Source organism: Danio aesculapii, chromosome 15 (genome assembly GCF_903798145.1).
Source record: "Danio aesculapii chromosome 15, fDanAes4.1, whole genome shotgun sequence".
In the NCBI taxonomy this organism is placed as follows: domain Eukaryota; kingdom Metazoa; phylum Chordata; class Actinopteri; order Cypriniformes; family Danionidae; genus Danio; species Danio aesculapii.
The window spans coordinates 28755979-28768719 of NC_079449.1; the positions used below are offsets into that span (position 1 = coordinate 28755979).

The window sequence follows — 12741 nt, forward strand, 5'->3', positions numbered from 1 at the left end:
TCTGGGTCATTCCGTGTAAAGTATCCTCTTGGACACTTTTAATGATTCTAAACAGTTTGCTGCATGTCCTGAGGTTGTTCAGTATGATGCGATTTACTTTCTATGTTCGATTTGATTGGACAGGAATCGCAGGACTGTTTTCTTCTAGCCCTAATAGACAGGAAATAATAGTGACTGCAGGTTGAAGGAAACTAGTGGAGTAAAAGTACCGATACTGCACTAAAAATGTACTCAAGGGAAAGTAAAAGTACACATCTTTAAAACTACTATGTAAATTACAATTGCAGAGAAAAACTACTCAATTACAGTCATTTGAGTGTTTGTAATCTGTTACTTTATATCACTGGTTCTGGGACATCCCAAATTGTTGAATTCAGATATTCCAATCATTTCCATAGCCACTCTCAAGCATTCAGGCTGCCTTAATGTACATTTGTGAAAGAATAGGTCGCTCTCATGAGCTCAGTAAGTTAGTGATAGTCTGCCAACTGTTCTATAAGTACATTTGTGAAATATTCCAAAAAACGAATATTCCACAGTCAACTGTTAGTGTTAAAGTGGAAGCAATTGGGTTAAACAGAAACTCAGCCACAAAGTGGAAAGCCATGTAAAATCACAGTATGCACATGTTGGCAGTGCGCAGAAATCACCTAATTTCTGCAGAGACAACAGCTACAGACCTCCAAACTTCACACGGCCTTCAGATTAGTTCAGGAACGTTTTCATGAGCTTCATTGAATGGGTTTCCATGGCTGAGCAGATGCATCAAGCCTTGCAGCTCCAAAAGCAATACAAAGCATCTGATGCAGTCACGCGTTCTCTGGTGTGACCATCACACTTCTCTCTCTGGCAATCTGATGGACATTCTGGGTTTGATGGTTTTCAGGAGAACGGTACTGCCTGACTGCATTGTGCCAAATCATTCATTTATTCATTTTCTTTTCGGCTTAGTCCCTTTATTAATCCGGGGTCGTCACAGCGGAATGAACCGCCAACTTATCCAGCATGTTTTTATGCAGCGCATGCCCTTCCAGCCACAACCCATCCCTGGGAAACAACCACACTCATTCACACTCATACACTATGGGCAATTTAGCTTAACCAATTCATCTGTACCGCATGTCTTTGGACTGTGGGAGAAACCGGAGCACCCGGAGGAAACCCACGTAAACGCAGGGAGAACATGCAAACTCCACACAGAAACGCCAACTGACCCAGCCAAGGCTTGAACCAGCGACCTTCTTGCTGTGAGGTGACAGCACTACCTACTGCGCCACTGCGTTCATTGTGCAAAATATACACAGTAAAGTTTGGCGGAGGAGGGATTATGGTGTGGGGATGATTTTCAGGTGTTTTGGTTAATTCCCTATTTCCAGTGAAAGGAACTCTTCTGCTTCTACATATTAATATTCATGTGCGTGTAAAAGGCAGATATACTAATAATTCTGTATATTGGTGAATTCTGTTTTTCTTAAAACAAAAAAAAAAAAAATTGAAAAACAGAACATTGAACATTTTTTTTCTAGTTTACTTAAATTTTATGGTAAATTAATCAATTTTTTTTTTATTTTTGTAAATTCTATTAAACTATTAAACCCAAATAGTTGACGTTACTAGAAAATTGTATTAAATTAATCAAATTTGTACACAAGGTGAAAGTAAACAGCCCTACTTCAATTAACATTCCATTAAGCAAAGCATCCAAATGATGTCTGATGTCAAAATGTCCAAATGATGATAAAAAAAATCTATTATAATCTTATTTGGACTTCAATAACAGCCATTAGATCAGATATAAATGGAAATAAAACACTGAATCTCTCAAAATCTCAGCAGAGGAACATTAAAAATCTCTATAAACATCATCAGCAACTTCACATATTACTACCTTGTTTTACCTTATTTCAGACGTCTACCCAAGTCTTCATTTACATTTATTGAGTATTAAAAACTGGTCTCTTTGATTCTTCCTTTTTCATGTTACAGTTTTTCCTGTTTGCTTTGACCTGGTTTAAGAAACGAGGATTCCCTAGGCTTCCGTTAACCGTATAGTACTGTGCTACAGCAGGAATGCTACTGACAAAAACATCTAATGTTACGGATAGTTTTGATATTGCTCTATGCCATTATAGCCCACCTATATATGTTTACGTTAGCTACACAATTAAGACCGTATCTAAAAGTATCGTTTAAAGACCAGAGGACTGTACTTATAGCTACCACTGCTGTGTTCAGTAATGTAACGTTACACCATCTTCTAAATTTTATTCTTTCCTCAGTTTCCCTCAGCAGAAATTTTTGTATGAGGAGGTTCGCTACTTCCAAGGATTACATTAGGTTTTGCATGTGGTACACTTACAGTTTTTTTTTTACAATCGTTAAAATATTGCAGATTCTGTCATTTTAGCTGATGATAGTGTTTTTTTGTCAATGTGTTATGATTGACTAAATGTTCCTGTTGGATGAGAACATATGTTAGCATTTTGAACAATTATTTCATTTTGAAACATGTTTGCAGTGTTTTGTTAGACATAGTGTGTGAGTTTATTAGTGTATTTTGAAAAGTAGTTTAAAGTTTTACTTTACAATGTGTGATTTTGAGCATGAAATGAACCGTTTAGCCAATTGTGTTTTAGGTGTGTTGGTGTGCCAAGAGTTTTGGAAACTTGTTAAATGTGTTGAAAAAACTGTCATAGCCATTGTAAAAAACTGTAATAAATGAAATTTAAGTGCTGAAGAGTTTACATTTTTGCCCAGAATTTTTCTAAATGGTTTCATGCATGTAGCCTTGTTAATAGTGATCTATATGAACATGTTTTGCATTTATTTTCCCCAGGTTTTTATATTTCTAGAAAAATCATATTTGAATATTGAACATTTTGGCAAATGTTGTATTAAATTTGAATAGGAGGAAAACATTTGGCATTCTTTTTTTTTTTTTTTTTCAAATATATTTTTATTGAACATTTTTGGTGCAAAAACATGTCAGAAAATTACATTGAGTAGAAAGATAATATCTGTCATACATGTAATTTGAGTTTTTTTGAGTTCTGACCCCCACATGGAAAATAAACATAAATTAATAATAATAGTAAATAAAATTACATTGTAATTAAATAAACAACAAATAAATAATAATAACAACACTAATAATAATAAAAAAAAAATCATAACATTACATTGCAAAAAGGCATATTACATTTCTTTTGTCCAGGCTGAGTCTAACAGACAAGCTTTTAGTCTTAGAGACTTAGAGGTTCCTAGATAATCAAAGAAAGGGTCCCAGGTCCGATAAAATAGAAAAGGTTTATTCTTCATAGCTGTGGAGAAAGCCTCAAGTGGGATTATGCTGCAGACTGCAAGCAGCCATTGATTTAAACTGGGGTTCTTCATTAATCCACTTTACAAGGATACATTTCCGAGCAAAGTAAATCAAAATATGTAGCAGGTCTCTGTTCCGAAAATTATAAGGTATATCATCATTTAGGCCCAGTAAGCAAGTCTCCCAGTCGAAATGTACATTTAAAGATGGTGTCGAGCTGCAGTCTAATCAAGTCCCAAAACTGCTGTATAAAAGGACAACTCCACATGCAGTGATAGAAGGTTCCAATGTCTAATTTACATTTCACACACAGCTCAGACAGACCTGGATTCATTTTATGTCTGACCTCAGGTGTAACGAACAGTCTATGTAAAATTTTAAATTGTCTTTCCTAAGCAGAATTTGAGGCTAACACACCAAGAGGGTTGCTGCTACATAGATCCAACCAAACATTTGGCATTCTAACACAAAACAACTGATTTCAACAGATCAATATATATTCATAAACACATTTATTATGTTTATATATATATATATATATATATATATATATATATATATATATATATATATATATATATATATATATATATATATATATATATAAGACCTATGTGTTTACTTTAATCAACATTATTCACAAAAATGTACCAATTAATTGCAGATCCAAACAAGTGATGGAAGTAAATGTCTCATTTTATTTCAGAGCTGAAATGGGTCTGAAGGTTTCATTACTTAATGCAATACTTGTACATTTATTAATAATAATTCAACATTAAGCAACTAATGCCTTATTAAAATCAAAGTGAGACCATTCTCACTTGAAAAAAGAATCAGCAACGTGTTGCATTTTATTGCTATTTATCTAAAAAATATATTATTGTAAAATGTTAACATTTAATAGCCTATATCTCTAATTTGTTGAAAATATAGGTCCAAAAGTAAACTACAAACGTATAAAAATATAGTATTAGACAGCCGACTGTCGCTTTATTCCGAACGAGCTGTGTTAATGCTGAAGGCGTCAGCGTCTGATCCAGGATCAGCAGCAGCAGCAGCATCAGCGGCTAGTGTCCTGTCCTATATTCTCCAGCAGCAGCTCTCATGGAAGAGCGCAGGCCCGCCATTTCCCTGAATGCCTTCGCTGCTCCTCAATCCAGCGGGCTCACGCAAATAAGACAGACGGTGGCTGAACGGCGGGATTAGTGTCGGGACACGAGAGATGAGTCACGAGTCTTTACAAACCCGTGAAAATGTAAGAATCCGGCTGGAGAAATCGGCTAACATCATTCGTGGATCCATCATCGTCTCGCGCAGCGGATAACCGTGTGTTCAGGGCTGCTCCTCTGCCTCCTGTCGCCCGCACGAGCTTTGTCCCCGTCTCGCTCGACCTGAAGCCGTGAACACTCTTTACTTGCAGCGTGATTTTCAACATTCGTCCATATTATTTGATTGTCGTTGGCTGGAAAGCGTTGAAGATGTCCGGCCAGAGCATTACGGACAGGATAACCGCTGCTCAGCACAGCGTTACCGGATCAGCCGTTTCCAAAACTGTGTGCAAGGCGACGACGCACGAAATCATGGGCCCGAAAAAGAAACACTTGGATTGTGAGTATTGTGCGGTTTGGTGTGGATTTGCGATGACGGACGGGTGTACAGTCGGTGCTGTGATTGTTATGGCTACCGTTTGAGGCTATTGTACAATAGGCAGGCCCGGGTTGTGCTAAGCTAACGTTAATGTGCTCTTGACATAAATATTGGGAATACAGAGCATTTATGACGAGCTGACATGCTGTACGGAATCTACCGTTTAACGATAGGTGTTTGTTTAGAAATAGGAAAAATAACAGTGGATTGTCATTCAGACTAATCTCATAATGCTTTTGTATTGCCCGGATATATTTTAATATAGATTATGACCTCACGTAGACCATGGTTAAATGTTTATTCTCTGTTATTCTCAATTGGCAGAAATCAATCACTGTTGTGTTTTTGTCATGCTGTTGTTGAGTTTAAGCAGGTTGTTTTGAGTATACACAAGTTGATTTGGATGTGATTCTCGTGTCCATTTGGCGAGGTTTGCAGGTGATGTCAGTTGAATGCTGTGCACCTTGTTTAAGAAGTGCTGGTCTGCTGCCAGTCTAGTACGTCTGTGCTTGAGAATAGATCTCTATTTACGTCTGTCTCTCAGCCAGGCCCGACCATTCTTTCATTATGTTCTTAAAGTGTTATAAGGCGAGCTATGACACGTTGGAAGGACTGTGGTAAGGACTTTTAATGAGTAACATAAAACCTGAAAATTGTTGTCAGCACTGCTTGAACGCAAATTATTTGCAACATGAACAGATTTTGTTCTTTTAGTATTTTTTATTATTATACTGTAATAACAATACAGCTGGCCAGGAACTGCTGTTTATTAGAAATTTCTTAATTTTCTGCTTTATTTTGGGAGACGTTACAGTTAAGATCTGTACTTTTCATCAGCTTTTAAAATAAAGTCTATATAAGGCAAAACAACATTTTCAATGGGATAGTTTACCCTAAAGTGAAGTGTCGTCATTTACTCACCTCCATGTTGTTCCACATCTTATTTCTTTTGTAGAGTTACTGTACTTCAGTGTTTGTCAACCACGTTTCTGTCTTCTTAACCAAACACACCTGATTCAGATCATCAGCTTGTTATTAGAAGACTAATAGACCTGAAATGGGTGTGAAAGACAAAACATGTAGTGCTTGTGGTCCTCAAGGAACGTGGTTGAGAAACACTGCTGTATTTAACTAAAATCAAAATGTTATTTTCCATAACAGAAAGAATTTTCTGTCTTGAAGGTTCTTTAAAAGTTTTTTTTATTAATATTGAATCACAGTTTTTTCAATTAAAGGTTTAAAAAGATCTTAAATTGGAAAGTCATGGGATTAAATGTTGCATCATACACATTAAAAATAATATTTGTTTACTAATATCTAAACTATGGCTGCGCAATATATAGTTTCAGCATTGGTATCGCAATGTGCATATCCGCAATAGTCACATCGCAAGATGTGCAATGTTGAGTTTGAATTATAGTTGACCTGGAGCTGCAGGACTGCATTTAACTACTGTATTAATACTTACTTACTTACTTACTTACTTACTTACTTACTTACTTACTTACTTACTTACTTACTTACTTACTTACTTACTTACTTACTTACTTACTTACTCCCAAGGCCGTTTATATTGAAGTTGATATTTAGTCGCACAATGTTGGTGTTTCATAACATCTAATTTTTATGAGGTGGGTCGTTAGCCCAACGCTTCATCTCCAACCTGTAGGACCAGGACATACACACATACACTACGGACAATTTAGCTTATCCAGTTCACCTACAGCATATCTTTGGACTTGTGGGGGAATAACTATACAGCTGGCCAGGAACTGTTCAAAATCTGTCCATGTTGCAAAGGAAACCCACGCAAACAGGGGAGAACATGCAAACTCCACACAGAAATGCCAACCGACCCAGCTGGGGCTCGAACCAGCGACCCATTGCGCCACAGGCAGCCAAACTATTGTAGTTGTACAGATTTTATATGATTTATGCAAAATGAAATAAAAAAATTCTTACTAAGAACTTAGAATTTTTGTCCATAGTCCAAATATCTACACTTCAATGTGAAAACTATTTTACTTACTCAACTGGCAGATAATTCTGCTTGTTTTACTCATGGTCCTTTTCTCACTAACCGAAGATGAGCTGCTTTTGCCAAATAATCTAAAGTTGAACAAGACATAAGATGATCTGTTTCTGAGCATTTGAGTTGACATGTTTTCTGCTGAGGGTTTTGCTTCCCAAGAGGAGGAGTGACATAATTGGACGAATCGTAGTTGGCAGTGTTCTGCAGGCAACCGTTGTACACCAAAACAATAAACCATGCAACTGAAGTCAACCTCGCTCATTCAGAATTCAAGAAGCAGAAAATACTGTGCGTCTCATAACCCCTAAAGCATATTTGGAGAAGTGCATGATCAACATCATCAGGAAAGTCCACCAGCCCTGTGCAATTCCCGCGTTACATAATCCAGAATACAGCACATTTTATTATATGTAGATAAGCTTTCGTATATGTGTGCTCTCTCCGCAGATTATTTTTTTGTTAGAAATGGATGACAATCCTTTTATTTATTATATTTTAAGCCTTATTCAGTGCAGTCTGTTTCATTGACTCGATTCTTGAATTTCACCCAGTTAGTAATTCATGGAAGTCTCTGTTTCTGTTATAGATCTGATACACTGTACCAATGAGATGAACGTGAACATTCCTCAGCTGGCAGACTCTTTGTTCGAGAGGACCACCAATACCAGTTGGGTGGTGGTTTTTAAGTCTCTAATCACAACACATCACCTCATGGTATATGGGAACGAGGTGGGTAAATGCGGGAGATTGATCGGACTTTGTAATCACGTTTCATCTGTGAACGGTTGCATGCATTAATCATCTTCTTTCATTTTGGTTACAGCGGTTTATTCAGTACTTGGCCTCCAGGAACACATTATTCAACCTCAGTAATTTCCTGGACAAAAGTGGTCTACAAGGTACAGTATAGAACTCTACACACTTACTTCAGGCTCTAGAGATGGTTCATTACTTTTTTTGATGCTCACCTTTGGATGTTTGTTTGAGTTGTAATGAGCATTGGAAAAATTACATTTCATTTGTGCCAATTTATATTAATAAATATAATTTATGTAACTACTATGTACCAACATCAAAAGGTTTCATTGCTATTATGCTACACCTCCATCATTGAATCATTGAATCAGTCATCTGCACATCAATAGCCGCCTGGTTTAGCTCAACTACTAAATACGATCTCCAAAGACTATGTCGAATAGTTCGGACTGCTGAGCGAATCACTGGTACAACCCTTCCTACTCCCCAAGAACTGTACTTATCCAGAGCGAGCAAAAGGGCTGCCAAAATCACTCTGGACCCCTCACACCCAGCACACTGCCTATTTGAACTTTTACCTTCTAGTCGACGCTACAGAGCACTGCGCACCAGAACAGCCCGACACAGAAACAGTTTCTTCCCTCAGGCAATCTATCTCATGAACACTTGATGATAATAATTGTGGAACCAACATCACTACTTGCCATACACTTTTATACACATATACACTTTACATGCCAATTTGCACATAACAGCTGCACGTATGCACGTATAACGTTGTATATAGTAATATACCTGCACATGCACTTGTCAATTTGTATATTTGCATTCACTACTTACTTCTATTTTTTAAAATGTATTTATTATCTGTTTTTTTGTCCTGTCTCTGTAATCCTGTTGCACTGTAGAAGCTCTGTCACGAAAACAAATGTATGTGTGAACATACCTGGCAATAAAGCTCTTTCTGATTCTGATTCTGATGCTGTAGGGTATCAGGAAACTTTTACTGTTGTTAAGGTGGAAACCAATTCAGGTTAGGGATGGGTTTAGAGAGTTGGTCATTTTAAAGGTGGGGGAACTGTAGGCTGCACAATGTATAGAAAAAATTATCAGTTATTGCAATAATAGTATATGTAATATGCATATTGCAAAGAGATGTAAATTTATTTCATGTGACAAGCATTGTGTTTGGCATGTAGACATTTGCTGATTTTCAATAAAGCAATATAATATAATAACGAACATGCAAAATGTTGAAATTGTGGGCTACTTCAAAATGCCAACACAGGCTCATTGTAAAGGCGTACCCCTGTATACATTTCTGGAGAGCACAAATTATGTAGCCAGAGCTAGGTATGGCTGCATTTCGTCTTTAAAACGAACGCTACAGGCCGGTATGACACCGGCGACAGCTTCTGTACCTTTTTGCGCTACCAGCTGACCACTTGCCTCCGTGTGGACGGCTTTTCCGCTATTACCAGTTTGCCCATTGGCTCGCCGCGTACGTCGGTGGTGGGCTTGAGACGCAGAGAGGAGATGGGTGGGTGGGGTGTTCGGTCAACAGGTCAGTCAGTCAGTCAACAGCAGCCTTTGGGGGATTTACGTGAGAAGAGCAGGCGCAAATGGCACACATTGGCCAAAAACCGGAAAGAAATGTACCAGATATGTATGCAAGGGTAATGAGCATGGGTTGCAACATGCAGTTAATAATTATTATTATTTTTTTTACTTTTACAGTGCTTTTTAAGTATTTGATGTGATGTTCATTACAGGGCCAGATGTTTGGAGACTTAATTGGTTAATTAGTTTACTAGTTCAAACATTTACATTTGTTAATCTGGCCTAATGCATGCTAAAATATTGATTGAAAATTATATGACTATTTATAGGGACATTGTATATTAACACTGTTATAAGGCTCCAATTAGTTAATTTAACTAAACTCAAGATGAAAACTACAAAAGCTTTTATTAATCTTAAAATCTTATTAATCTTAAGTTAATTTCTTAGTTAATGCCTAATAACATGTTAAAATTGTAGTTGTAATCTGATCACAGATTTTAATCATTTTTCAATGGTGTTGATAAGCAATCAAATTCAGTTGTATTTAAAAAAATTATCTGCCTATTTCTCACTGTTAATTAAAATCTAGTAACTAATGTTTAGCAATGAGACTTATTATAAAATGTTGCTTTTGTATGCTTTAATCCTTTTGCAGTGTAATGTAACCAAGTATTTTTTGATATTATGCCTGTTAAAGTAATTTATTTTGCAGTTTAGGACAATATCATGAATATACCGTAATAAAAGCTTCAGCAATTAAACACAACAAGAAAATTCAATACTGTCATAAGCCTAGTTGCATGCATAGGTTGTTTATTCAAATTTGACCAACCAGATAGGGCCTTACTAACTGTATACTCGCCTTTCCCCAATGCTATTGGCTAGACCTAACCCAAAGGTGAAACTAGTGTCTCAGGACAGACAATTGAATATGAATACTAATGGTGGGAGACAAGTGAGGAAGACGTCACCATCAAATAACAATAAGAATGTCTGCCAAGTCTACATGTTTACACCTTGACTACGTTTTTTTAGCCTGATGTTTAAAAAGTAAGATTTCATAACATTTAAGTATTCTGTGTGCAACAAATCAATCGTGAAATGAAAACGAGGGTGAGTTTCTGCAGTCTTTACTCAAAAATTATCATAAATGCAAATTATCAATAATAATTTGTGAAGAAGTTTGTGAAGTTTAGCACAAATAAAAGTGGGAGCTCTAGCTAAATCAAAGAATTTAATAAGACAACACAATCCTAAAAGCTTATTTCCAAACTAACGACAAATTAAACAATGAAATAAACCCAAATACATGACATCTATGATTCTTGAACTAATTATGTTAAAGAAACAAAGTGTAAATAAGTGTAAATAAATAGCTAATGAAACAACACCTCTTTATATTTATATTTATTTAACACCATCTTTATTGCTGTCTCTTCAGGTTATGACATGTCAACATTTATTCGGAGGTATAGTCGATATTTGAACGAGAAAGCGGTTTCATATCGACAGGTGGCATTTGACTTCACCAAAGTAAAGCGCGGGTAAGACATCATTTAGTACATTTTATAAAATACCTTTAAACCTAAAGGTGGATTCTAGTTTCTGCTTGCTTTCCTATGCTAAATTTTCCACTAAGTGTATTATGCAACTCAAACAGTGATTCATTTGACCAGCCAATTGTTCACTCGATACAATGACTTTAGCTGTGGTTTTGTTATAATTCATTTGAAGGGGATTTGTGCAGTGCTAGTTTTGAAGTGCTTGCATTAAGTGCTTGAAGTCATTCTGCTGGATCATCCACTAAACCTCCATGCACTGATCCCCCCCCAATGTCATTTGACCTATATTTTAAAATCTTTTTCCTTAAGGGTGGATGGAGTGATGAGAACAATGAACACAGAGAAGCTCCTTAAAACCATCCCTATTATACAGAACCAGATGGACGCCCTTCTTGACTTCAATGTAAGTTCAAATGAAAGCAGATCAATATGCATGCATGTTCATTGCTAAACAATGGGTGTGATGTCTTATGAATTCATGCAATAAATATATAAACTACACACATTTGTGTTGCACATATTAATAAAGATGTATTTTTTGGTTTTGTGCAGGTCAATGCCAATGAACTCACCAATGGAGTTATTAATGCAGCCTTCATGCTTCTTTTCAAAGACTCTATCCGACTTTTTGCTGCATACAACGAAGGAATAATAAACTTACTGGGTAAGTGGGAATGCTTTCTGAATTTGGCATATTCTGGATGGATAAATAAAATTATAGTGTTGTTTATCTAAGCAGATCACCATAAATATTGTCTGAAAACTGGAACAGAAAAAAGTCCCATTGACTTAACTTACAACCAGAATTTGAGAGCCCATAATTCTGCATCAGACTGTTGTAGAGACTTAATGCTCAGCTCATTTAACTCAGTCTAACAAGTTGGCAATAAATACTGGCCTTTCAACTTCTTAGAAACACCATAGCAACCAGTTACAGCACATTAGCAACTGCCCCAGAGACATACATTGAAAAAACTGCCATTGACTTAACATTGGACCAAATTTTGTGAGCTCATAACTCTTCATCAAACGGTCACAGAGACTTATCACTTGGATCATTTAACTCAGTCTAGAGAACAGTTTATAAATACTGACCAATTAATTTTTTAGCCACACCCTGGCAACCAGTTACAGCACCCTAGCAACTGCCCCATAGACTTCCATTGAAAAAACTGCCATTGACTTAACATTTAACCAAAATTTGTGAGGTCATAACTCTTCATCAAACTGTTACAGAGATTTATCACTTAGATCATTTAACTCAGTCTATCAAGCAGCCTATAAATACTGACCGTTTAACTTTCTAGCCACACCCTAGCAACTAGTTACAGCACCCTAGCAACTGCCCCATATACTTCCATTGAAAAAAACTGTCATTGACTTAACATTGGACCATAATTTGTGAGCTCATAATTCTGCATCATATTGTCGTAGAGACTTGAGGCTTAGCTCATTTAACTCTATTTAAGTCTAGCAAGCTGCCATTGCAATAAGAGTGAGCTTGATTGTGGTTGAGGTCAAGACAGCAAATGAGAAACTTCTTGAAGAGGGCGGGACATGCCAAATACTATATTATAGATCATTTGATTGGTCTGATGATTGATTTAATTGATCATTTGATTGATCCATTTAGGCAGAAGTGACAAACTGCAAGCTTTTTAATGTTTAAAAATCTAAATGTAAATTTTTGTCACTGTTTTGGAGCACACTAGCTTATAGATATCCTTAAGACTAACATACTGATACTAACGCCTAAAAAACTTCATTTGAATTTCACAGGGAATTTTACTTCAAACCACAAAATTCTGCATGTTTTTTGTGTCATACTCAAGACCAATCTTGCACATCTCTACAAACAC

At 36.4% G+C, this 12741-nt stretch overlaps 1 protein-coding gene across 1 annotated transcript in view; it reads left to right on the plus strand.

Annotated features, from left to right (window-relative positions):
• The first annotated feature begins 4381 nt into the window (after window positions 1-4381).
• picalmb (phosphatidylinositol binding clathrin assembly protein b) overlaps window positions 4382-12741 on the plus strand; it is a 34345-nt gene continuing 25985 nt past the window's right edge. Inside the window, exons 1-6 of the mRNA XM_056473228.1 lie at window positions 4382-4930; window positions 7588-7730; window positions 7825-7900; window positions 10762-10864; window positions 11192-11285; window positions 11435-11546. Coding sequence (XP_056329203.1) covers window positions 4801-4930; window positions 7588-7730; window positions 7825-7900; window positions 10762-10864; window positions 11192-11285; window positions 11435-11546 — 658 coding nt within the window. The 5' untranslated portion in view covers window positions 4382-4800. The remainder of the gene's footprint in view (window positions 4931-7587; window positions 7731-7824; window positions 7901-10761; window positions 10865-11191; window positions 11286-11434; window positions 11547-12741) is intronic.